Source organism: Electrophorus electricus, chromosome 10 (genome assembly GCF_013358815.1).
Source record: "Electrophorus electricus isolate fEleEle1 chromosome 10, fEleEle1.pri, whole genome shotgun sequence".
NCBI lineage: Eukaryota > Metazoa > Chordata > Actinopteri > Gymnotiformes > Gymnotidae > Electrophorus > Electrophorus electricus.
This window is the reverse complement of record NC_049544.1, coordinates 7,455,389-7,480,087: the sequence shown is the minus strand read 5'-3', so window position 1 is coordinate 7,480,087 and position 24,699 is coordinate 7,455,389. Positions and strand designations below refer to the sequence as shown.

General features: G+C 38.5%; 2 protein-coding genes across 4 annotated transcripts; both read left to right on the top strand.

Moving 5' to 3' along the window:
- The first annotated feature begins 4,004 nt into the window (after positions 1–4,004).
- m6pr (mannose-6-phosphate receptor (cation dependent)) lies at positions 4,005–12,532 on the top strand. Its single transcript, XM_027006697.2, has 7 exons — positions 4,005–4,398; positions 4,738–4,902; positions 4,982–5,142; positions 5,391–5,500; positions 10,276–10,406; positions 11,040–11,166; positions 11,277–12,532. The coding sequence occupies exons 2-7, from the start codon at positions 4,748–4,750 to the stop codon at positions 11,397–11,399; spliced, it is 807 nt and encodes a 268-aa protein (XP_026862498.1). The 5' UTR covers positions 4,005–4,398; positions 4,738–4,747; the 3' UTR covers positions 11,400–12,532.
- A 2,818-nt stretch (positions 12,533–15,350) lies between these two features.
- Positions 15,351–24,498, top strand: casp2 (caspase 2, apoptosis-related cysteine peptidase). 3 transcript variants are annotated; one of them, XM_027006726.2, is made up of 12 exons: positions 15,351–15,491; positions 16,490–16,646; positions 16,918–17,067; positions 17,184–17,246; positions 18,660–18,732; positions 19,050–19,141; positions 19,391–19,570; positions 22,491–22,619; positions 22,872–22,962; positions 23,078–23,272; positions 23,461–23,570; positions 23,674–24,498. In XM_027006726.2, the coding sequence occupies exons 2-12, from the start codon at positions 16,494–16,496 to the stop codon at positions 23,806–23,808; spliced, it is 1,371 nt and encodes a 456-aa protein (XP_026862527.2). In that variant the 5' UTR covers positions 15,351–15,491; positions 16,490–16,493; the 3' UTR covers positions 23,809–24,498. The 3 variants fall into 3 exon arrangements, with proteins under 3 accessions (XP_026862527.2, XP_026862525.2, XP_026862526.2); XM_027006724.2 differs by having other exon boundaries at positions 23,078–23,278; XM_027006725.2 differs by having other exon boundaries at positions 15,351–15,521; positions 23,078–23,278.
- Positions 24,499–24,699: the final 201 nt, after the last annotated feature.

The window sequence follows — 24,699 nt, the reverse complement described above, 5'->3', positions numbered from 1 at the left end:
CCCTGTCTGCTTTCACCTCTCTTCTCCCTTCTCTTGGTCTTTCCCATATTCTGTCCATCTCTCTAGCTCTCCAGTCTTCCCTTTCCCTCTCTCGTTCAGCTCTGGAACTGGGACCAGCTTGAGGTCTGGCCTCACGACTTGACTGATAGCCCCTGTCATGAGTAGCTGGGCTGGGTGACTGTTGTAAAGGGTCCACGATGGTCCAATTTGTGCGTTTGGTTCCCATGGCAACATAATTTAGACAATCTGTCAGGGACAAATATTTATGACTTATTGAAATTCACAGTATATTTGATGATGTAAATAAAAATCAAGCCTGATTTAATGGCAATGTATCCAACTTTAAAAAGCAATTATCAATAAAGTCAGACAAGAACAGAATAATATTAAAACATTGTGTTTTATACTTAATTACAAAATGGCTCACACTCACTGGCCACTTTATTAGAAACATGTTTTAACAGTTACACTGTGGCCAGTGTGCACTGCATCTGTTGCTGAGCACAATTTGTCAGCTATCCTGTATTCCATTCATCAATGGTCAGTTTCTGACCACAAGACCATCGCTGACCAGATATTTAAAGTAGCGGACGACACTCATCAGAGCAGTAACAGAGGAATAGTAGTTGCAGCGATGTGCATTTGAAGCTTATCAGACACAGCAGCATTGCTGGAGTTTTTCCATGTGTCAGTGACAATACCAGGTTGAGAGGTGTCCGCCACCCCAAAACATCCAGTCAACAGGACCTGTCCACAGATGAAGGACTGCATGATGACTAACACAAATTGTGCATGGGTAGAGAAATACTCTACTATACACATTACAATGAACTCTATCTGTACACCCATGCTTCTACTAAAATTACCTGTAATGTGTGTGTGCAGGCTAATATATAGCTCATAGCCAGTGTATGTTTGTGTGTATTTTGGTCCAATACCTAAAATTAACAGAATAGAGTTACAATAGCAAATGACAGCTATATGTAAAAAAAAAAGAGGCTAGTATGCAGTATAACTGTCTCATAATCAGCTTTAATGTTCTAGCCAAATTATGTAAACCCCAGTACAACATTTACTTCATACAACCACAAGAAGAACAATATTTCCTACAGAGACATGATACTCGCTACAATAGGTAAACTGTCATGTTGCAAAGAATGCAGTTAAACCCACAACCAATCCTTGACACTGCTGTCATGATTTATAGGTACATTTTAACACCTCTAACCTAAGAAAATGAGTATTGTAAATACACAATCAAACACACCACAAAAAATATTGCATTAATCAGATTTAGAAAAAAAAGACCAACATTTCAACATGGCTAGCAAGCTAAATCAAAATGTGGATCATAGTTCAAATTAGCACATACCTCTAGCACACCTAACTCAGGTAAACTCAGTTGCTTACTGCTGACTGTGTAAGTCAATCACAATGAGGGCAGTTTATAGTATCCAAAAAGAAGAATGTAAGGACATTCTGTGGAGGACTCACCTGAGCACTGTCTTGGTAGAGGTAGCGCTCTCCTTCTTGCCTGTCCCTCTTTACTTCAGGAACTAGCAGGAATTGCACAACAAACAAACATTCCACATACCTGCTTCTGCTCGCTGAGTGGATCAGTGCTGAGAGCAAGATAACTGTGTTACTGATAAACGTGATTTAATTACCTCCTTTCTAACTCTGTTCTTCTAAGACTTGAGCTCCAAATGTTTCCAGCACTGCCAAATGTTTTTTACAGTGTTCTGCTCTCTCAGGGTTTCTTGATCTCCTTTCTCCTCAAATTCCCAAACAAGTCTGAACAATGACACAGGTCCTCCTTGCTCCTCCTTTATTACTTTCACTCCCACACTGGTATAACAAACAGTGGAACACACATTTCTACACTAGCAGCATTTTCAGGAGCTCTATGGCTCTCCCCTCCATTTTCCAGTAGTACAATCCAAACCGATTAAAACAGCTTCCCAACTGTTGTTCCAGTATTTCATGCGTTTCTCACCTCTCCCACGGCTAAACAGGAAGTGTACCTTCAGAGAGTCTCTCTGCTGTACTGTGATTGGAGAGATCAGACGTGCCGGGTGTGTCTGCAGACTGAGGCAGGTACAAACAGGGTAGGAGTGAAAGTCAGAAGGAGAGGGGGAGGGGAGAATAAGTGTAAGTGGATGCAGTAAATGAGATTTAAGAAAAAGAACACATATAGACTGAATGCAAAGGAATAAACAACAATATTACAGTCCTGTAAAAACTATAGACACAAGCATTTAGCAAGAGCTCACAAAGGTTAAACCACAGAACAGGTTCGAATAAACAGTTTTAGAAACAAGAAGGTAATGTAAAATATGAGATGTTATTACAGATTTTCCATTTATTAGAAAGGCTGTTTTCTAAAACAGAAAACTGCAAAAAGAAAAAAGAAAACGGTACATTTGTGCCCCTAAATCATAGTGAAACCAGAGAAAGGTAATCAAATAAGCTGAAACACAATTGCTTCATATTCAAAAGTTACAAGACAGATTACTCATGAAAGACAGGTAGGTACACAGATGGGTGTGACTGATCAGGACTTGTATTTAAATGTAACAGTTGTTTGATGGAACATAAGTCTTGATACCTTTGAAACTCTATTAGTAGGGCCTGGGAACTGAAATTGGCAAATTTTAAAGTAAAGTAACTTAAGAAGGATTTAGGCTTTATTTTGTCTCCATGTGTTGAATCACCCTTAAGGTTTTGGTTTAACCAATTGTAAAAGTGTTGTTCAATTTCAGATAGATGGCTATTGTGTTTTCAGCTATATTAATGTTATGATTAGCAGTTCTCATTAAAGGAGACTGTGATTAACAGGGGTTGTGATTAATAGTGTAGGCTACATTTCCTACTTTCAGCACACTCATCAGAAATGCCAAAAGAAGTATCATGTTGTTGGAACACTCAGTATCAGAAATTGATTGCTGCAAACATTAGACAAAACAAACTTCCTCTGATGCCTTGATAGTAGTGCTTGGAGAAATGTTAAAGAAAATACATAATCACACTGCCTCTTGTTGTTATAGAAGCATAGAAAAAAGACAAACGTGTGGAATGTTATGCTTACGTTATCATTTATGTTTCATTAATTTGGAATTATAGCAATTTTGTATTCAAAAGGCTAAGATGCATATATGAATAAATGCAAAATAAGTTGAATTAAATTATAATGGTTTTAAGTATGCAAAGGTTAATAAATGAATTTATGTTAAGTCTGCCTGTGTGTCTGCATTCTGTGTTCCAGGTTTTGCCTCTGCCTCTGCGGTATCCCCCAGTTTGATCCACACCAGACTTTCCGGTGAGCTGAGGACAATATAAAAGGAAGAGAACGAGACTTAGCTCTCATTAAAGAAGTGTTTGATGCTGCTGGTTTTGACATGGTGTGGCATTTTGAGCTTGTGTTTGCTGGATTTTGTGTGTGTGACTTTGGATTTGCCCCTTGATTTATGGTTTGTTTTGCCCCTTGTTTGTTTGATTGCTGGCTAATATGTTTCTTGTATCTTGTGTATAAATATTGCCCTGTATGTAGGTACACACTGGTCATTGGTAGTGGCTGCCATTTTATTTGGGTGTGGGTTTATCTTTGTTTCTAAAAGTGTAGTCATTGCCTGCCTATTTTTGTTAGCTTAGTCAGTCATCTTTTTGTGTTTAGTGTGGTTTTTGTTTGTGTTGGCCTTGGTCACTCCTGATGCAATTGCACCAGTTTCTTTGAACACCAAAACTTGTAAATGCACTTGATCTTTGTGTTAAACTTTGTTTGGTTACTCATTCCATCACTCATTTCTACTGCTGTAACACTCAAACCCTATGTTATGGCCTCCCAGCCTAGACAGGGTCGTAACAATTTGTCATTTAACCTTTTGTATGCAATAAAAGATACTAGAATCAACATCAGTGTCTCATGTTCCCCCCCTCCCCCTCCCCCTCCCCCTTGAACTCAAGCTTCCATGGATACGGTAATAATGCTGAGCTCCACTTGTTACCGGACGCGCTTGATGGAGTCACATGCGTTACTTGTTTAGTTTCACTTCCGCCTTTAGGATTTGATAGCTAGCTAGATAAAATCATGAGACTGTGGGTTTAAACCAACGTTTGACTCCACTTGAGCTGGGTGTAAATATCACTTGGCTGTTTTTTTTTTTTTTTTTTAAACGTGTACGCATGGATATTCGTGCGTCTGTTTCGGTGGCGTAAACAGCGCTGAACTATCTAGCTAGCCAGCTAGTTAGGACACAAGGACTAACTTTGCTAGCTAGCAACCTTACAACTTAGCAAACAGGCTAACTCATCCGGCTGGATAGCTAGCTAGTTAACTATCATATTGTTTTTGTTGCCGTGTTGCCTCTTAGTTGCATATTGCTCGGAGGAATCTGACAGGTATGCTGATTCTGATATTTTTTATGCATTTTGATATGCTAACGTTGCTAGCTAGATAGCTGGCTAGTGCATTTCCTTTTAACATCTGTGTTGGGTGATTGTAAAATAAACTTAGTTAATTAACCGAGTAGTTATCATGGATTGCTAGCTAGAGTTAACATTTCAGCTAACTAAAAGGGATAATTACTGGTATTTAAACTTTTTTTCGGTAAACTTCCTTGTCAAATGTGTGGACAATCTCTTGACTGCCTAACCTAAGTTATTAAAAATGAGGCTAGTTTCACAGTAGGCTTGTTAGTGTACGAGCTATAGCTAACTAACGTTACATTTTTTACGCAGATTTTTACAGATGGCTATCTTGCTAACATGGAGAGCGCTAATTTTCCTGATCTTGTTGGCCGGTGGAGGACAAGCAAGTGACAACACGGTGATGTGCAAACTGGTTAAGGAGAATCAGTCTGAAAGGAAGGTCCTCAGTCTTCTAGAACCCCTTACCAATCAAAAGTAAATGTTTCTTCTGCAACCTTACTTGTTCATTTTAACAAGTTTTGCACAAAGTAACTTTTTCTTCTGCTTCAAATAGTTTTACTGGTGTTACCACGTCTGGAGAAGAGTACTACACATACGTATTCCAGGTGTGTGGTGATGCAGATGGGATAAAAGAAGCGGGAGTAGTACAGAAGAGCAAGACTGGAAAACAAGTCCTCGTTGGGAACTACAGTTTAACACAGGCTATTGGAGGAAGTGAGTACCAGTTTAGTCACGGTTTCATTTTTAACACTAGCCAATATGATCTTAGCCCACTAGGTAAAATAAAGCTTTGTTAGGCATATACCTGATTATTACATTTGTTCAAGTTGTTGGAAATAAACTATGACTACAAGGAATTTAGATTTTACAATGTTCATGTAAGAAAGAAGCAACAGACAGTGATTTAAAACTCACTGAATCTGCATGGAACTGCTTAAAGTGCTTTCTTATTTTCTCTACAGGTGGCTGGGTAATGTTGATCTACAATGGTGGAGAAAAATATGATGGACATTGCTCAGGAGAGCATAGAAGCGCCATCGTCATGATTTCCTGTAACAGGACTACAGCTGCGGTGAGTTTGCATTCTGATTTTCACTTACAAGAAGTATGGTTGAGAAACCAAGATTTTGAATTCAGGTTTCTGTTTTGTATGAGTTGCACAGATAATGAGAAGAGAAAACCAATAGATGACACTTAGTATGATGCATATTGCACGTTTGAAAACTATTCCTTCAAACTTTATTTTCTAATCTCATACAAAATGAAAGTGTGAACAGATACTTTAAAATGGTATACATGGTTTATCGTTTTGGTGTAATTATTTAGTTGACACAATGTTGCACTTAACTTGGTTCATAATCAAAGACCTAAAGGCAACTTTGTTAGTCTTATTAGACTGTTAAATAGTTGCTAAATAGTTTTTTTTAATCAGTCCTCCTGGCTGCATGTAGTTCCTTTCTTGTGTAAGTTTATCTGATACATGGCACTGGTTATAGCACTCCTGCCCTAACTTGTGCCTATATAGCATTCTGCCAAGCAGTACCTAAAGGAACTATAGGAGGTGGACTTTTTGATAATACAGGTAGAACATGTGCACTGTAGATTAATTTATTGGCTTTTAAACACTTGCTTTTTTTGTTGCATGATGGACACTTGGTGCTGTTTGAAGCTCTTTGCTCATTGGGACTTTTACTGATACTGAAAGCTTTTTAGCTTCAATCGTATAAAGTGTAAGATGGCCATTTTTTTTGGAGGGGGGGGGGGGGGTGTTTGAATGTCACTGTTCTGGTTATTTTTGTTTCAGCTAGTGACATGTCAGACAGGTCCTGAATTGCACACACATGGATGTGTGGTTTTATTTTTTTATTTTATTTTTATTTTTTTGCTGGGTGGTGACAGAACGCATACTGGTTGGTCCCTCAGTCAGTCCTCCAGTCCCTTAGTCATCCCCATGAAGATCCCATGAAGGTATTTCTATTGGGGTCATGTGTTCTTAATGTTAGAAGTGTAAACTGTTATTATTTTAAGTAAGTTCCAATGTATAGAACATATTCATTTTATCATTAACAACACAGAGATGAAGCTTTCTACCCACATCTTAAAAAACAAATATATTTGCAAATATCTCAACAAGTATACCTTTTTATATACATCAGTCTCATACTTTACACATAGGACAACTTAAGACAATTATTAAAAAATGATCATGGTACTTTTTTTTTTTTTTTTTTTCACCAGTGAAGGGAATAAAAATGGAGCTTATGTCTGGCTACATTTCAAGCTGCAGCATCATGCTACAGCATAAGGGGTCATGAGAAAACCACATAAACAGCTTTCAAGACCTTGTGAAATAGTTCTGTATTCTGAAATTTATTGTGCACTTCTATGAGCAAATTAACACATTTGAAGCCTCAAATTGCCGTATTAGGCTAAGCTCCCTTCCCAATTTGTCCAGAAGTGACTTTCATTAAAAACCCTTCTAAAGAGGTTTTCTGTTTATGGAGATTAGTCAAATGATATATTATTATTTTAGCAACATTAGCAGTAGAATAAAGAGCTTATAAAGCCATTGAAAGGGAAACGAATATTACTTGAATTATTCACACTGTTATTTATGCTTTGTAACCTCATAGACAAATAAAAAAGCATTAGTCAGTGATTTTAAAATATAATGCTGGACAGACTGTCGAGATCAACATCAAGGGTGATTTGTCACTGCACTGTCTCTGGGCTGTGTGGGTCTGTGCAGCAGAGCACATCAGACCTTAGCCGATTGTCATGGAACAATAGCAGAAATAAAGAAGAAAGTTAAATGCTAGTGTCAAAAAAGATAAATGCAAACTGAATTGTCATCTCTTTCTGAGATTTTCTAATGTGAGTCATGTTGGTAGCAGGCTGAGAAGATCAGCCCAGACCTTTCTGTTCCCTGCGACAACATCCAGCTCCTCCTGTGGAACTCCCAGATGCTCCCAGGCAAGCTGTGAAATATAAATCCTCCAGCAGGTCCTGTCTCTGCCTCTGGGCCTACTTCCATATACATATGTCTGGAGCAGCTCTAGTAGAAGGTGACCATGGGACATCCTTTTGAGATGCTTATACCACCTCAACTGACTCAACTTTCAATCTTGAAGATCAGCAGCTCTACTCTGAAGCCTTCTAGAGTAGGCTAGCTCTTCATCCTGTCAAAGTGAGAGCCCAGCAAACCTGCAAAGATATCTGATTTGTGCTGCTGTTATTCAGGATCTTATTCTTTCAGTCATTATTCATGTCTCATTGCCGTAGGTGAAGATAGGGACATAGACTAGTACAGAAAGTTTTATTTTAGGATTAAGTTCACAAAATGGACTGACTCAGGGGTTGCATTAGTGCTGCTGCCAACCCAATCTATTTGTCAGTCTCAAGCAAAATTTCTAACTCTTCCAGAAAAAGCACGTTTTCTGCCCTCACCCAAAGGAAGAATTAATTCTTTTCCAAGAAAGTGCCCAATCTCAAACTTTGAGGTGCTCACTTTTATCCCAGTTGCTTCACATCAGGCTACGAATTGGTTTACATTGGGCCACATTGGGCTCAGATGAGTGTTGAAAATCTACCTCAGAGGCTGCTGAGAGGACATCATCTGCAAATGCCATGAGTGCCAAACAGAAATAACATCTCCAGTCCCTTATACTGGACACCACTCCAGTCTCAGATGCGCCATGATATCCTGTCCATAAAACTATAAACAAAAATGGAGAAATGACACACCTTTAGCACCACTGTGAATGATTCTGAATTAATGGCAAAAGTGAACCACAGCTCTTACTGCATTCATAAAGAGACTGGACTGCCTGAAACAGCAACCCTTATACTTAATGCTCCTGCATCAACTCTAACAACTTGTGTTGAGGTACATTGTTATATGCCTTCTCCAGGTCCACAAAGCACACGTAGACTGGGTTGATATACTTCCATGATCCTTAACAAATCTGTGCCAGAGAAAAGAGCTGCTGCAATGTCTCACAACCTGGGTGGAAACCACATTGTTCTCCTGTATCCTAGGTTCAACTGTCAGACACATTCTCCTTATCAGTGCCTTGACATAGGCCCCTCCTGGGAGGCTGAAGTGTGTGACTCCACTATAATTGGAGCACCATTCCAGTTTGCTAGTCCAAAGGCACTGTGTCTGTTTTCCATGCAACATTGAAGAAGCATGTTAACCACACAGTCCCAACCCTGTCCAGTGCCTTCAACATCAGTCAAATTTCAACCATTAACCCCACCACAACCCAACCTTTTGGGTGGTGACATCATCCATAGCAGTAGGATTTGAATGATCACCAGTTTCACATGTTACCTCCTGATATAATAGCATGTCCACTGGGTTGAGGAGGTACTCAGTGTTCATGCTACTGCGCAATAATATCCCTAGTAGCGCTCGACACGCCCCCACCCATTCCAATAGCTTGGGTGATATGTCATCCCTGCCTAAGGGGCAGCACAGTGGCTTGGTGGTTAGAACGTTTGCCTCTCAGCATTAAGGACTTGTTTTCGAGTCCCTGTCTGGGTTGAGTTTCCATGTTCTACCTTTGTCTGTGTGGGTTTCCTCCCACAGTTCAAAAACATGGAGGTTTGGTTGATTGGATACTCTAAATTTTTGTGTATGAATTCGACCTGTCTAAGTGTGTGTGTGTGTATGTCCAGTGATGGTGGTGGCTCTGTCCTGGTCTTAACCTCCTCCCCTTCCCCTGCCCCCGGTGCAGTCCCCCAGGAGTCTGTGGTTTCTAAGTGAGAGCACGCTGTGTGCAAATTGGCTGCTACTTCTCATTGGTGTGTGATTGTAAAATCTGATATATGTCTGTAAAACATCCTTGAGTTAGAGAAAGGTGCTGCGTAAATGTAACTAAAAATAATAAGGCATTGAAGAGTTTGCCAGAACTCTTCCACCCAAAAAGTTTCTCCATGGCCTCTCCAGACTCTTCCCAGGATCAAAGTTTTGCCTCAGGAAATGCCTTAACTACAGTCCAAAGGCCCTCCAGTACCTCTCAACTGATCTTGGAAAGCTTTCCTCACCGCTGGTTTCCACTAGCATATTCTAGGATTGCTTCCATGACGGGCACCGACAGCCTTCTAACCTTTTTGAGGACTGCAGTCCATTTCAAGGATCTCTACTCCCTTAGAGGATCACAACCTTGTCATGGTAAAGGGACTGGTAAACTTCAGTGAACCTCAGAGCTGTCATCAAAAGTTAAATACTTCTAGTACAGTCACCCTTGGTGAATAGGTCTGATAGATCAGACAAAGAGTGGTCCAAAAGATCCTCATGGATACATCCTTGGAGCCAGACTTGCATGGCAGTGAATGCAGTCACACTACTGATGGTCAGGCTACCTACAAACCCAGTTGAACTCAGCCCCAAAAGGTGATGCGCTACCTTCATGTGGCTTCACTGTCTTCAGGGTGAAAGGTAGCGGTTGAGTGCAGTGCCAGTTGAATGGCAATCACAGGTTAGATGGTTTTACGGTGACTAGACATTGGCATTAGAAACTGACAGAAATTAAAAATATTTTCAAGCTAATCAAACAGAGAGCTAAAATGGATCAATTCATGCAGTGTTTGACTTTGGGGAACAGATGAATGACGGGTCTGGACCACTTGTAAATGTATTTTGTGCCTGGCAAAATTTATTTTGAGAAAACTGGTGAAATTCTTGAGTTGTACAAGCAATTTAAGAACTAGTCCTTGTATGACTAGCCCTTGCATGATTCCTATTTTGTCTGAAACTAGTGTCCATGGTTGTGTTCTGCTTTTTCTCTTTACATCTCTGTACTTTTTGCAATTTGTCTACACCCCTGTCTTTTCCTCTTTTAGGGAGAGTTTTCAGTGGTTCTGGAAAACAGGGATAGAGGTCTGGATTGTTTTTACCTGTTTAAGATGGACTCCAGTGCAGTGTGTCCAGTTATTTCCTCCAAGCTCAGCACTGGATCCATACTTCTCATTGTGTAAGTGCTCAGATAGTAGCCATTATGAAAACAACCTTAGAACCAACATTGAATTAGACTGACATATAAATTCCATTTGAGATGTAAATATTGGGGTTTGATTTTAATTGTTGTAAAAACATCAAACAGAACACAATGATGATTTGCTCTTTAAAAGTGTCATCTAGATGTGGAGAATGCAAACAGAATCAAACCCACCAAACATCAAACAGTGTTTCCTCCTAGGCTGATCACATATACATATAAACATATAAAGAGAAAATAATTATAGAATTATAGAATACACGAACTATAATTCTATAAATAAAAATGTATTTTAAAAAGAAAGTACTTTAGTTGGTGTATCAACTAAAAGATATTTTCAAACATTTTCAGCCATCATGGATGTATTTTATAAAAAGAAGCATAAAACCAAACAAGCCACACTACATTAATTATTTTCAGAGGTCAAAGCCGTGTACCTTAAGTTCAGCTATGGAAAAACAAAGATACAGAAGAGAATAACGAAGATACAGTATCACTTCCTCCAACCAACACCAAGGACCTAATAAATGTAAAAAATTGTCCAGCAAATATTTACTGCATCTTCCACATATTCCTAATTGAATTAATTTGATTTGATTTGTGTTGTAGTGGCTTCTCCTGCTTGGCTGTGTACCTCATTGGGGGATTTCTCTACCAGCGGGTGGTTGTCGGAGCAAAGGGAGTGGAGCAGTTTCCAAACTATGCTTTTTGGTCAGAGATAGGCAACTTGACAGCAGTAAGTCTCCTCTTCTCTCATGCACTTTTTTTCCTTATTTTTTTCGGTTCACTCTCTCATGACTGGTTTTAAATAAATTTTATATTAACTAAACATCTGTACTTTCACAGGATGGATGTGACTTTGTTTGTCGTTCCCGTGGGAGCAGAGACGAACCGCCAACATACAGGGGTATAGCTACTGAGCCATTAGAAGAGCCAGAGGAAAGGGACGACCATTTGCTTCCGATGTAACCACTGTATTTGATCCAGTGGGGAAGACTTCATTAATTTAGGTGTGAACCAGGAGGGCTTGTGACAGTGTAAGTTCTTTATACAAACCAAAAAAAATTATCTTTATACATTCCCTATATTGCTCTTTATACTGTTCAGACATTTTAGACATGAAGCTAATTTCAATATTTCATCAAATTCAGTTATCTTATCTTATTTCTCATAGTAGTATATATGTAGAAGTGATGCTACTGTGTTTTTTTTTTTGCTTGTTTGTTTTTTTGAGGACAAACTTGGCTAAAAAGTCATTACATGACTAAAGTGATGAATGAATAATTTGTATCTTCAGGTTTACTTGGCATACCTATGCTCATATATTCAGATATATTAGAGCCTCATGTATTAGTTCCTGTCCAGTTTTGTTCCAAAGAAATCTAAATTGAATTAAGTATTTTGATTTAAATGGTTAGTTGCGTTTAATATTTATAATGTCCTGAGAGTTTCTTACTACTGCCCCTCTAGGCTTTCTCCAGTGTCTGTCTAGAGAGCACCTCAGCCAGTCTGTGCTCTGTGTTCTGCCAAGGGAAAGATAAATTATTTGTGCACACAGATATAAAATGGGTATGTTGGTGTTCTGATGGTGTTCAAGTGAGCCACTGGTATAGCAGAGATCATAACATAACTGAGCAAAAGCGCTAAAAATGCTTTGCAGGTCTAAGGTATATTTATAAACATGCATCACTAGTCAGAGCAATGATGGTGTGCATGTTATACCTTATTATGTTACTGTATTATTATTATTATTATTTACACATTACATAAATTCTTTATTAGAATGGCTGATCACGGAGAAAATAAGTGATGGGTACTATGTCTAAAATTAAAGAACACTTGTAATATTATATGTGATGAACAGTAAGTAAAATCGTAAGGATTATGTGCTACATTTTGATAAATAGTCTTTGGCTAGTCTTGTACTAAAAAGCACTGTCAGGAGAGATTCTCCAAGAAATTTCAAGACTAGGCTTGACCTATGTCTGGAAATCTGGTGTGTATTACAGTTATTGCATAAATAAATTTAGCTTTGTGTTTCTTTTTTTGTTGGCTTCTGTAAATGTATCTGCTTTATCTAATAAAACGGTTTGTACTGTGAATGTCAGTACATAGCTATAGGCAGAAATTTACCATAAATTCTGACCAAACTTTGGTTTAAGCTACATCTGACTTAAAAGGAAAAAACAATTCCAATCTTTTCACAGTTTATTTTTGCACTTGAACTGAACCACTTTGTGAGAGCTTCTAGACATCTTGATGATCACTAATAAGTAGTTTGAACAAACTTCATTTTCCTCTTATGTCCAGTAGGAGTGTGCAGGGCACAGCTTTTGCCTACTTTAAGATTGGGGTACTAATGTTCACTGTTGACTGAAAAAGTCAAGAACTGAGTTTTGTCATTCTGTAGAAAACTGCTCCTGCGCTAACAAATGTCTAAGAATGTGTATGAATTTTTAACTGCCTATATAATGAAAACTACTGAACCCAATTCAACTCTATTAAGGCACAATCCCAGGAACAAACTTGGCAAATCTTGAAAAATCAATTACGCTCAGGAGTGTCATTCTAAGCCAAATATAAACACGTGTCTTGAGTTTTATCTGCTTTGACTGCTTTTGCTCATTCTTTGTTAGTTTCTTTTTCTTGTTCATTCTTTTGATGTTTGGAAATAAAGGTTTGATTTTTGTTTTCAGTGAGAAAATAGTAATAAAGCATTTATCAGCCTTTTTTTGGGTCCTCAGAGCCATATATGAATGGTTTGGGGAAGAAATGGCTAATGGCTACTTACAGTTTACTATTAACTTTTTTTTTACCAAACTTTCAAATCTTGTGTACAGTTCTTTAAAAGCAGCTGTGAAGCTGTATATGAAAATAATCCTTTCCGTTCTATTTAATATTTATTTTTTGTTGCACTTGTTTGAAAGTTGCTCTGAGAGAGCATTTGTAAATAAATTTGTAAAAATATTTCCACAATTGAAAAAAAAAAAAGTTTTAAAGGAGTAATTATTAACTTGATGCTTTGATTATTGTTTGTATATTATTAGCTGGTAATATAAAGACGTTATTTAAAGATCAGTTCTTTAAAATATGTCATGAAGCTGCCTCTTACATTGGATGCAAAGATCTAATAGCCGACACAGGAAGACCAGCCACGTTTAATCTGAGTAGTCAAATTAAGTTTACTTTGTGTGGAGAAGGATAGATGGTTCTCAAAAATGCATCCATTTTTCATATACATACATATGTTGATCAGGGCTGTTTCACAAGATCCTAGAATGGACATGGAATGTATTATTCAGTTTTGCTGTAATTTAGTTTAAGGTATCAAGACATGCTGAGATGAAATGCATGTACATGATGGAAGTGGGAGATGTCAAGTTGCATGTCATCAGCAAAACTTAAGGGAAGACATGAAAGGATATTATCACTCAAAATCAGATGTATAGAGGGGAAGAAAAGATGAAGAAGCTCCTTGTGGGAAGCCAGCTGTGAAGATAAGTCCATGTTGCCTGCTATGACTGTGGCTCCAGGTAGGGTGTGAACCACTTCCATACTGAATCACTGAATCCAAGACTGGTGAAGATAGCTAAGGGAACATTTTGTTGACCATGTCAAAGACTGGAGAAAACTTTAGGAGAATCAGGGCTGATGAATTGAAGCTTCTTGAGTCTTCATCTCAAAGCTCTCAAAGGCAATCTGTGTATGGCCTAAGGTTATGTGGCCACTCCAATTTCTGAAAATCCTTTGTTTTTATTCAATTAGTCACATTTATTCATTTTGACCACATGGGCCCATCCCATTCCATTTAGTACAACCAAGCTGGTTTGTAGCAAATGTTCATATTATTGCCTGATGTTTTAATCTAGCCATCCCTCAGAATATAAAGCCTGGAAAGAAATTACATGTACACACACGCACACTTAATAGAAACCTTTATTAGAAATATCTTGTAGGTGCATATCTAAGGACAATATTTTGCCATGCTTAGTTTGTGTTAGCTCTTCTCCAACTATCAGTGCAAGGGCACTGGAACCAGAGGGTTGCAAGTAATATTTTGGGTGAAAAACAGTAAGATGTGGCAATTAATCAATGATCAATTGCTATTAAGGGTCCCAAGGTGTGCCAAGAAAATATACTGCACACCATTACACCACCTGAACCAGTGATTGAAGGCAGGATGGATCCATGCAGTGATACTGTTAACACCAAATTCTGACCCTGCCATCCAAATGTCACAGCAGAAATCAAGGATCATCAGACCAGGCAACATTCTTTCAATCTTGTATTTTCCAATTTTGGTGAGCCCATGTGTCACCCTCGCCCATGTGAGTCCAAGCCCTCAAATGGTTAGTTTCTGATACTACTGATATTTTTGTGTGGTGGACCACTCAACCAAGTAGTGACATTGATACGTTTAAAAACTCCAGCATCACTGCTGACAACCTCACCTTTAAGTGTATAATGTTTAATATAAACCTACCAACCATGAAGTATGGTCCTAACTTAATGCACTGAATATCCCAACCGTTGTCCTGCTAATTTAAAACTACTTGTGTTCCATCTAAAGAAGATATTAGTAGCCTAATAATTATTATGCCTCGTCCTGCTAATAAAAAATACTTATGTGTTCCGTCTAAAAGAAGATATTAGTAACCTAATAATTATTATTCATCATCTCTGTAATTCCAAAGAACTAAAGCACCCAAGTTTTATAATTTTACTTGAACAACTAAGGTTCGGGACTGTAGAACTGTGCCCTAAATCTATTCGAGGAAAACGGCCAATAAAATGACCTGCCTTGTATATGGCTAATAATAGCTGTTGTCCAATACTAGTTAACAGAATAAAACTTTATAACACCAGTGTGGGGCAGTAATAATACATTATGGTGTTAATGCCACCCAAGAACTAAAGCAGAACCAGGTTCTCATTCGCTGTTTGTTCGCGCGGAAGTTGCTTCTGGATAGTCCTTTTACTGTCAATTATTTTTTAAAATTGTCAAATTTTCCAGAAACCCTGGCTGACATTTTAATGCTTTCTGTACAGAATCAACGCTAGGTGATTCATTTTAACTGAATGCATTGTGTGGTAACTATTGTTTTCTTTTTAGCTAAGTAGCTTAGCTAACTGCTTAGCTTGCTAGGATATCTACCTTTTATTAAAATAAACAATAAAACAGTTAGTTAACTAGCTAGCTCCCCTGTAGCTTACCCGCTTGCTAGCTAGTAGACAGATAGCTAAAGTAATATTAGAGAAGTTCCAGTTTCTGTCGCCCTTGTGTCCATCGTTAGTTTGCTTTATTTGGGCGTACTTAGATAACTAGGTTAGCTAGCCAGCTAGCTATTCAAACTGTTGTAAACAGTTGGCAAAAAGTTGTTTTTTTCAGAACTGTTTTACATATCTGATTCGCTGTAACATGTCCCTGTTATTATAGGTGTAGCTAACTACATAGGTTATGTATCTTAACTAGGTTAACTATTTTTAGGAGTGTCTGTTTTTTTTCTTTTTCATTTATATAGTTAGCTAGCCAACTACTAGTATAGTATGGCTAACTAGCTATTTCACCTAACATAGAGGTCAAAATGGATTACTGATAATTGAATAAATGTAGTTATCTAAGATAACTAGCTCGCTAGATTATTAGTCTAGCTGCAGTAGGCTAATTACTACAGTAGCTATCTTAGATAGCTTACAATTTTAGTAGTGTTTTGACACTTGACACTTAGTTTTATTGCGTTTGTTAGTTAACTAGCTAGCTAGCTAGCTAAAGAGCTGGTACGTCTAGTTACCTGGATGTTAATGTTATTTATTATTCACCATTACTGTCTTCTGTCAAGTTGTCTTCTTGTGTCTCAGTTTCAAGCTGCTCCAATATTTGCACGTTAACGTTGCAGGAACCAGCGTTAGGTTTTGAAAAATTATATAAAATATTATTCATAACAATTTTTAACTTCCTAGTTGTACCTGAAATAATTGTTACTAGCAATGTTGGCTGTCTCATTAAGTATTACTTTCACTAGCGTTTAAGTTTAATACTTAAAACTTAACCCCCCCAGTACCATGCTTGGGGAATGTGGTATGAAAGCCCGAGATAGGCAGGCACTGAAGAAGAACTCGGTGCAGCTTCTGAAAGACATGGTGGTAGATGAGCTGCTCATCCAGATTTTGCAGGCTGATGATGTTCTCACTGAAGGCATGGCTGAAACTATTCTGGTAAGGCACAATTAACTACTGCTGTAGGTTTTTGGGTGCTACTTTGAAAACCTATTTTAACAATTTATTTAAAACACAATTGGTTTCACTACAAAGTATGTAGTTAAAATATTAAACTGGAGTTAAAGTTTTGTGTACCTGAGGTCAGCCGTTCAGGGCAGTTGCTCATTTGAGAGGGCATTATATATATACCCTGAATATCTGTGTGAGACAGGAAGCAAATTAAAGTGTTTGTAGTGATGGTGACTTTTCCAAAATTTGAATCCTGCAGAACGAGCCGATATCCTTCAAGAGGAGCTCGCGTTTGCTGTTAATCTTGCCAAAGCGTGGCCCGAGAGCCTTCAGCAGTTTCTGCACAGCTCTCAGAGGGACTGAGCAGCAGCACCTCTGCAAGCTGCTCATGAGTTTCAGAGACCAAGAGGTAAGAGAGCAACACCCACTGTAGAGAATGTAACATCAGTTTTAATTAGAAACATTAGAAAGAGGCAAGAGTTGTGATGATGGGAGTTGAAGAATAATGGATGTATGTGGTTGCAGAGCTCATCCACAGAAATTGAGGGTGACATCTCATTCAAACAGGACAGCACATCTGCTAAAAAGGTGAGGTGGGGGTTATACATGCTGCTGTGCCTATAATCCTGTGTAAAGCTAATCAGAGAGCAGAAAGAACCCATTGTTATAAAGATTCTCTGTCATATAGATAATCTATATGCATCATTAAGACATTGCCTTTTTGAGTCATATTTGCTTAACCAGCTGTAAAAAGATGATTAATCTTAATTAATATACAACATGTACAGACAGAGAGGCACAAAGAAAGTAAGGGAGATGATGATAATAAAGAGGGTGCGGTACCCCTGTTCACTGTGTCAGTCAATGATGCAACAAGTAAGGAAAAGCAAGATGTAGACAAGAGAGGCACATTTGTTGAAATCAGTGTAGGTATACAGGTAAGATTCAAGAGTTAGGTGTGTTTTATGAATGTGTTATGAATACTTGTAAGAGTGGTGCATTAATGATTGATGGTAATAAAGTTTGGAGTTTTCAAAAAATATTACATGGTTGAGCCCCTATTTAATGTGCTATTGTTTAATAGTTTCTGCCATTTGTTCTATAAACCTTTCTGTTCAGTATCTTATGCTTGACTTTGGTGCTATTGTATCATGTAAGTACAAATTATTTTTTGGTGATATCAAAATACAAAACGTTGTGCACCACTTTCCACATGTGTAGCCTCTACCCTCTACTATCTCAATAAATGTCAGAGCTTGCTCTGTAGTAGCCTAATTAATTGTAATAAAATTAATTGCCAGCCATGTTTGTTACTGATATTATTGATGTCATCAGTTAGTTGCCTCAGCTCTAAATAAATGCTTGCTTTATTTGGTTTCTTAGCTGATCATAACTGTAATTGACATTGTATGTGCTCATTCTGTAAGTTTTTCCTGCAGTTGGGTTTTATGATCTCTTTGAGAAGCATGTGTAAACATGGGCAATGTTTGTTCCTCTGGAATCTCTTGCTTAATCAGTAACCAGAACTTTTTTTTTAAATTTAATTCTACATATCAACTTTCAAAGTAAAATTACCAATATAGGATCATTCTTTGCTTTTGATGTCCCAATAAAGACATTTTAAGTAAACATAAAGTAAATTTTATGTAAACAGATGAGACTTTATTAGCCATGCAGTAGAGTGAACAACTGAAAATATTAAGCCAAATTCTTGCAGCTTTTTGGAGCAAGAGACAGGAAAACATTTGCTCTCACACCTATGCTGCCGGGAATCTTCTTGTTACTTTAAATGAGTCACAAACCCAAACCAAATGTGGTTGCTCAGAAATTAATTCTCCAAAGCTGGTTAGTAGAAAGACAAAGCATATACATTTATACATGACATACTGATTTGTATGAGAGATGAATCTAGTGTGTTGAATGTTAGACTTGCACTGTGTGGATTGACTTCATCTTGCTGGTGCCTTTGTTTGTCTGTTTGTTTTTTCTTATTATTTGTAGAGGTTTTGTGATTCTACACTTCCACTACCAACTCAGGAGTGTGCAGTGCCTGCCAAAAGAACTCACACCCAGGGTAAGAATGTTTGTGACAGACAAACAGAGAGAGTAAATAAAGATATATAATTTAATGCCTTTTATTTTGTTATAAACATTGCTATATTGTACTTTGTATTTTGAAAACAACCATTTAACCTCACTCCCTTGAGTAGTTCAGGCATGATGGGGATTCACAAAGATTTGCCAATGAGCTCTCTGTACTTTATCTACCAGAAAAAGTTGCAGAAAGGCAGTTCTGAGTACATTTCTAACCCATCAGTAGCACCAATTGCTCCTAAGATGTACATATTACCGGTGTGTTTTGTCTTTCTTTTTTATTACTTTCTTTGATAGAGTCTATGGAGATGTGTTTGGATGTTGATAGTCCTGGGACCACTGCAGTACAGCCCTGCACACCTGAATTCTACCTGTCCCACTGTGCACAGGTATACACACAATAACATACACATCTGTATTCTATGTCTCAATCCACAGGTATACAGACCTATACATTTGTTGACACACACCTGAGTTCTCCCTTTACCACAGTGTAGACACACACGCTCACTCTTATTGCAAACTGGCAACAGTGCACAACTTTCATTACCTTTCAGCTAACAATTGATCTCTTGCCACCGAGACACATTTCTTGTCTTCAGAAATGTGTCTCGGTGTGACTCGGTCTGTGTCCTCAGGCCTACCCAATGTGCTCCAGTCCACGGGGCCTCGCACTTGTTGTGAGTAATGTGCGCTTTGAGCCTAAGTTGTCTGAGCTGGACACACGCAGAGGAGGAGAAGTGGATGAAGAGGTGCTGAGGAGACTCTTCTTTGAACTGGACTTCACAGTCAGCGTGCACAAAGACCTCACTGTCCAGGTGCCTCTCCTATTTTTTCAGACCAGCAAAAAAGTCAGGAGATTAAGGATTAAACATTTGCAGAGTGCATTGTCTGTTGCTATTTATTAGACAGTACTTTGTAATTTGTCTGTTGATGGTGAATGGGTCATTACATTTTTCTAGTAGCATGTTACATCTCCTTTGGTCTTCATAACATGAATGCCCAATTCTTCAGAACCTCAGTTAAGCATGAATGTTGTACCATGCTGAAACAACTGCATTGTGCAGTTGCTACGTATTGGACATCTGCAATTTTGCTGAAACCAGCCCTTTCCACGTCATTTCAGAGATGTTCAGTAGCCTTGAGATTTAGAAATTGTGCAGACTACCAAAGTAATGAAAATTCCTCATGTTCCTGGAGCAATTTGGCTGTGATACATACATGATACATGTGTGCATTATTATACTGGAATTGTCCATTTGTGTGTGGATAACTTTACAAAGAAGAGATGAAATTTGTCAACAACAATGTGCAGATACATATTGCCATTAAGACCTATTACAATTCTGTAATGAGTATCAGTAGCACTACTATTTTCCAGGGAAACATTGCCTATACCAGCTTGTACTATTGTCACCAAATAGGAGGGCTCTATGGACTTCATGGACATGGATGTTGCTTAAAACCTTTTTCAGTCATCAGGACTTGACATGGCTTTCACCTGTTGTAGCTCAATGAGGACAAAGTCAGATACGTGATGCATTTTGGGATGACATTCTGTTCACCAGTGTTGAATTGAGATTTTATTTACCTGGTTGTGGCCTCTGTTTATTTTCATGATTCTCATCATCCTCCTTGACCCCTCTGATCCTCAAGCTGTTTCTATCCATGGGATCACCAGTTACTGGTAACTGTATACTTTTCTGAAGTATGCATGTGTTACACTCCTGGAGTGCTGCAATGTGCTCCTGGTTCAGTTCGGGATTTGGAACTGACTGTGCACCTCGTTGCTGGCCCCGCCCCTCGTTGAGTGATTGCTGTGGCTTATATAAGTACCCAGCTGGAAGAAGACGGTGGCTTGCCCAAGCTCATTTTTGAATTGGTGTTCTGCTGTATAGTTTGAGAGTTTGTAAACTTTGCTGTGCTTACCTTGTCTTGTGATTATCCCTAGTTAGCTTGTTTATGTGTAGATCTGTATGTTAGCATTCCCTGTGTTTTGTTTATGATTGTGATCCCTGTGACATTTATAGAGATCTTTTGTCTTGCATATTCTAATCCTTTTATAGCATACTTTGACTGCCCGCTTGTTTTATGTAACTACTTGCCTCCTTTTTTAACATACTAATTTGCATATTAATGAGTGTGCACTTACACTCATCAGCCATATCATTAACACTACCTCCCAAATATTGTGCCTGCGTCGCACGATCAGGACAGTCTTGACCCGTTGAGACATGGACTCCATAAAACCTCTGAAGGTGTACTATAGTATCTGGCACCAAGATGTTAGCAAGAGATCCTTTAATTACTATAATTTGTGAGGTAGGACCTCCATGGATCAGATGATTTTCTACTATATCCCACATATGCATACTGGAAACACCTCACAAGACATGTCATTTTGGAAACGCTTTGACCCGGTCATCTAGCTATAACAATTTGGCCCTTGAGGAAGTTGCTCAGATCCTTATCCCTGCCCATTTGTCCTGCTTCCAACACACTACAAAAACCTTCTGCCTAATATATCCCACCCCTTGACAGGTGCCATTGTATTATGATAATCAATGTTATTCAGTGGTTTTAATGCTGTGGTTGTTCAATGTATGTTTTGCATGTATACTACTTTGCATGCTATTTTGAATATATATACCCCTTTGCATCCTTTAAAAATAAAAGTATACTACTTTTGCATACTAATTTTGAGTATGCATACTATTTCTACATTTTATACAAATTTCTTTGTATGCATATTACTTTTTGAATGTTCTTCCATTGGTGTTGGTGTCCCTAATGTGATCCAGGAATAGATTCCTTTTGCTGTCTTTCACTTTCACTGGTTCCATTGGCTTGTACTAATGAGACCATACAGGGGAGCTCCATGAACTTGCTTGCTTGAATTCATCTGGCCAGACAACGTTTATCTAATATTAAGCAGTCTATTCATGACGCTCCTGTGCCCTTTCTTGTTCGCTGACATCGGCACCCATCATGGGCTTTGGCTGTCATAAACCATTCCAGACATATTTAAAATGGTGCCTGCTGAAATTATATTCTTGACACCAGTGTCGACTTCAGATGTGACTTGGCGGGCTGTGGACTGTACATTTGCTTACATGACTTTCTGTATTCTCATTGACTCCTGTGATCTAGAAGCTATTTCGATCCCTATGATTGTTGACCACTTAGTTTTTTGGACCACAGTAAACCCTTGAAATAGCTGTACAAGAAAAGCCCAGGATGAACGGTGTTGAGATATACTAGGGTCGATATGTTCAGAGCCAACTATAATTTGCTTACATGACTTTCTGTATTCTCATTGACTCCTGTGATCTAGAAGCTATTTCGATCCCTATGATTGTTGACCACTTAGTTTTTTGGACCACAGTAAACCCTTGAAATAGCTGTACAAGAAAAGCCCAGGATGAACGGTGTTGAGATATACTAGGGTCGATATGTTCAGAGCCAACTATAATGCTGTCATGTCACTTATGTCATTCTGTTTGCCCATGATTGATGCTAGAAGTGGTGGTCTGCCTAATTTATACCACAGATTTAGTCAGCTCATGTTTGGCTTGTTTGAATGTACAATTTGTGTGAAAGCAAAGGTATGTCTGATAAACTTATAATTCTGTGTATTACTGCAGTCACTAGAGTGGATACTGTATTATTTTTTTTTAGTAATTTTTTATTATATAAGTAGTGAACATCAAATTCTCTCTCTGCCTCTCTCTCTCTCAGGCAATGCGTGGCTGTATAGAACAGTTTGTGCAGAGACCTGAGCATGCAGTGTCTGACTGCTGTGCTGTGTGCCTGCTGTCTCACGGAGTGGAGGGCTCCATCTACGGCATTGATGGCCAGCTGCTGGAGGTACTTTACCTTTGCTCATTCCTGCTCATTCCTCCTCAGCCCCACTCGGTCTGAGAACTGCACTCAGTGGGTCTGAACAAATACTCCACATTGGTTGCAGTTAGTAGACCATTTGGCTTCTGATTGGAAAGGTGTAGAATAATAAATCACTGTTATTTTAATTTGCCATATACTTTGTGTGTTCTTGATCTTCTCTATCACGTTCTTTCTGTGGCACTCTTTCTCTCTCCCCTCTCTTTGTCTCTCTCACAGTTGGACTGGGTGTTTGAGAGCTTTGATAATGCTCACTGCCCAATGCTTCAGAACAAGCCAAAAATGTTCTTCATTCAGGCATGTAGAGGAGGTTAGTGTATTTACTGAGCTGCACTCATTTAAAATCATTAGTGATATACTGGCAAGGCATGTTTTGGTAGCATGGACCTATCAGTACACAGTATCATCATTGCTTCCACTTTCAGAGGAGATGGACGGTGGAGTGGACCAGCTGGACGGTGATGATCAAACTCAGACTTCAGGCTGTGAGCAGCGGGATGCGGGTAGAGATGAAAAGAGTGAGATACAGAGGGCAGTGAGGGAGGAGAACGAGAGCGGCAGACTCCGGGTGAAACTGCCCCAGAGATCCGATATGATCTGCGGATTTGCCACTCTCAAAGGTTTCAGTGTGTATCCCTTTATGTCTTTGAGAGCATGTGTGAATGTATTTGTATTTATAGACACTTTCAATGTGTTTTCCCACTTGCATGATCTCCAGCAACTATTATAACATATTTAATAACACGTGATATTTTCGGAATAAATAAATAATTTAATTAGCTGATCACATGATTGTGTGTGAACTCAGGTACGGCTGCAATGAGGAACACAAAGAAAGGTTCATGGTTCATTCAGGAACTCAACGCAGCTGTGAGACAGAGAGCCAGAGACACACATTTATCTGATATACTGGTGCAGGTAATAATTACATACACACACACACAGCTTTTAAACCAACCAATGAAAACGAAAGTTACATGCATGGAACATGTAAGACTGCCTCTTAATGTTTTTCCTGTAGGTAAATGGGCAAATTAAGGAGAGAGAGGGCTATGCTCCAGGTTCAGCTCACCATCGCTGTAAAGAGATGTCTGAATTCACCAGCTCCCTCTGCAAAGATCTTTACCTCTTTCCCAAGTACTGCCCAAGTAACTAGAGACACGCATACATACATGGACACTCCTGTGTTGCTGTAAAAGTACTTGAATATGAAAACATTCAGAGCCTGCAATATTACATTTCTTAAAGGCAATGGCAAAGGTTCCAGACTCATTCCTTAAAGCACACATGCAAACGCGCACACAGTGTGCTGCATTCTGTGCTGTGCATAATATTTACCCTCTTTTCGTTTCCTTGATATTGGGCCAAGTATAGAAGCACTTGCCATTTCTGCTTTATAAAGCATTCAACCAGCAACTGCTTGTTTGTATACAGATTTTATAGAAGAGACAATGGAAGGGAAGTGTTTTTATTAATAAATCCAGACACACAAGTGTTTGTAAATATCAGTCATTGTTTTTATAGATTCATAGATAATATATGATTTTGAAATCTAAAAATGCTTCATGGTGCTTTTTAAAATCTGTTTTTATTTGTGCTTGGTTTACCAGTCACAAGTTTAAGAAACAGGATTCTAGCCCTTTTTTGTCTCTTTTTAAATTTAGTTTTTATAGAGTTATATTTTTATCAATTTTGTAGGAACACATGAACTGTGTACAGTTTTTATCTTACTTTATTATGTTCACTTATGATTTTTTTTTTTTAACTTTTTAAATAACTTTTTACTTTTTGCAGTTTTTCTTTCATTTTCCTTTAGGGGTTGTTACTGGAGTCCTTTCACGCTCCCTCCACTCTTTCACTTTTAGACCCCTCCTCTTTTTCTCTGTGCACTTTCTGAGTAAATGTGTTGCATATAGCTTGCCTGTGCTGTACTCTCCACAGTATTCCACACTCCACAGTCTCTGCAACAAAGCCACTATTCAGCACGTTACAGTGTCTGCGTTACTGTATTGTTCAAATGGCAGATGTAGCCTGCTTCAGACATAAG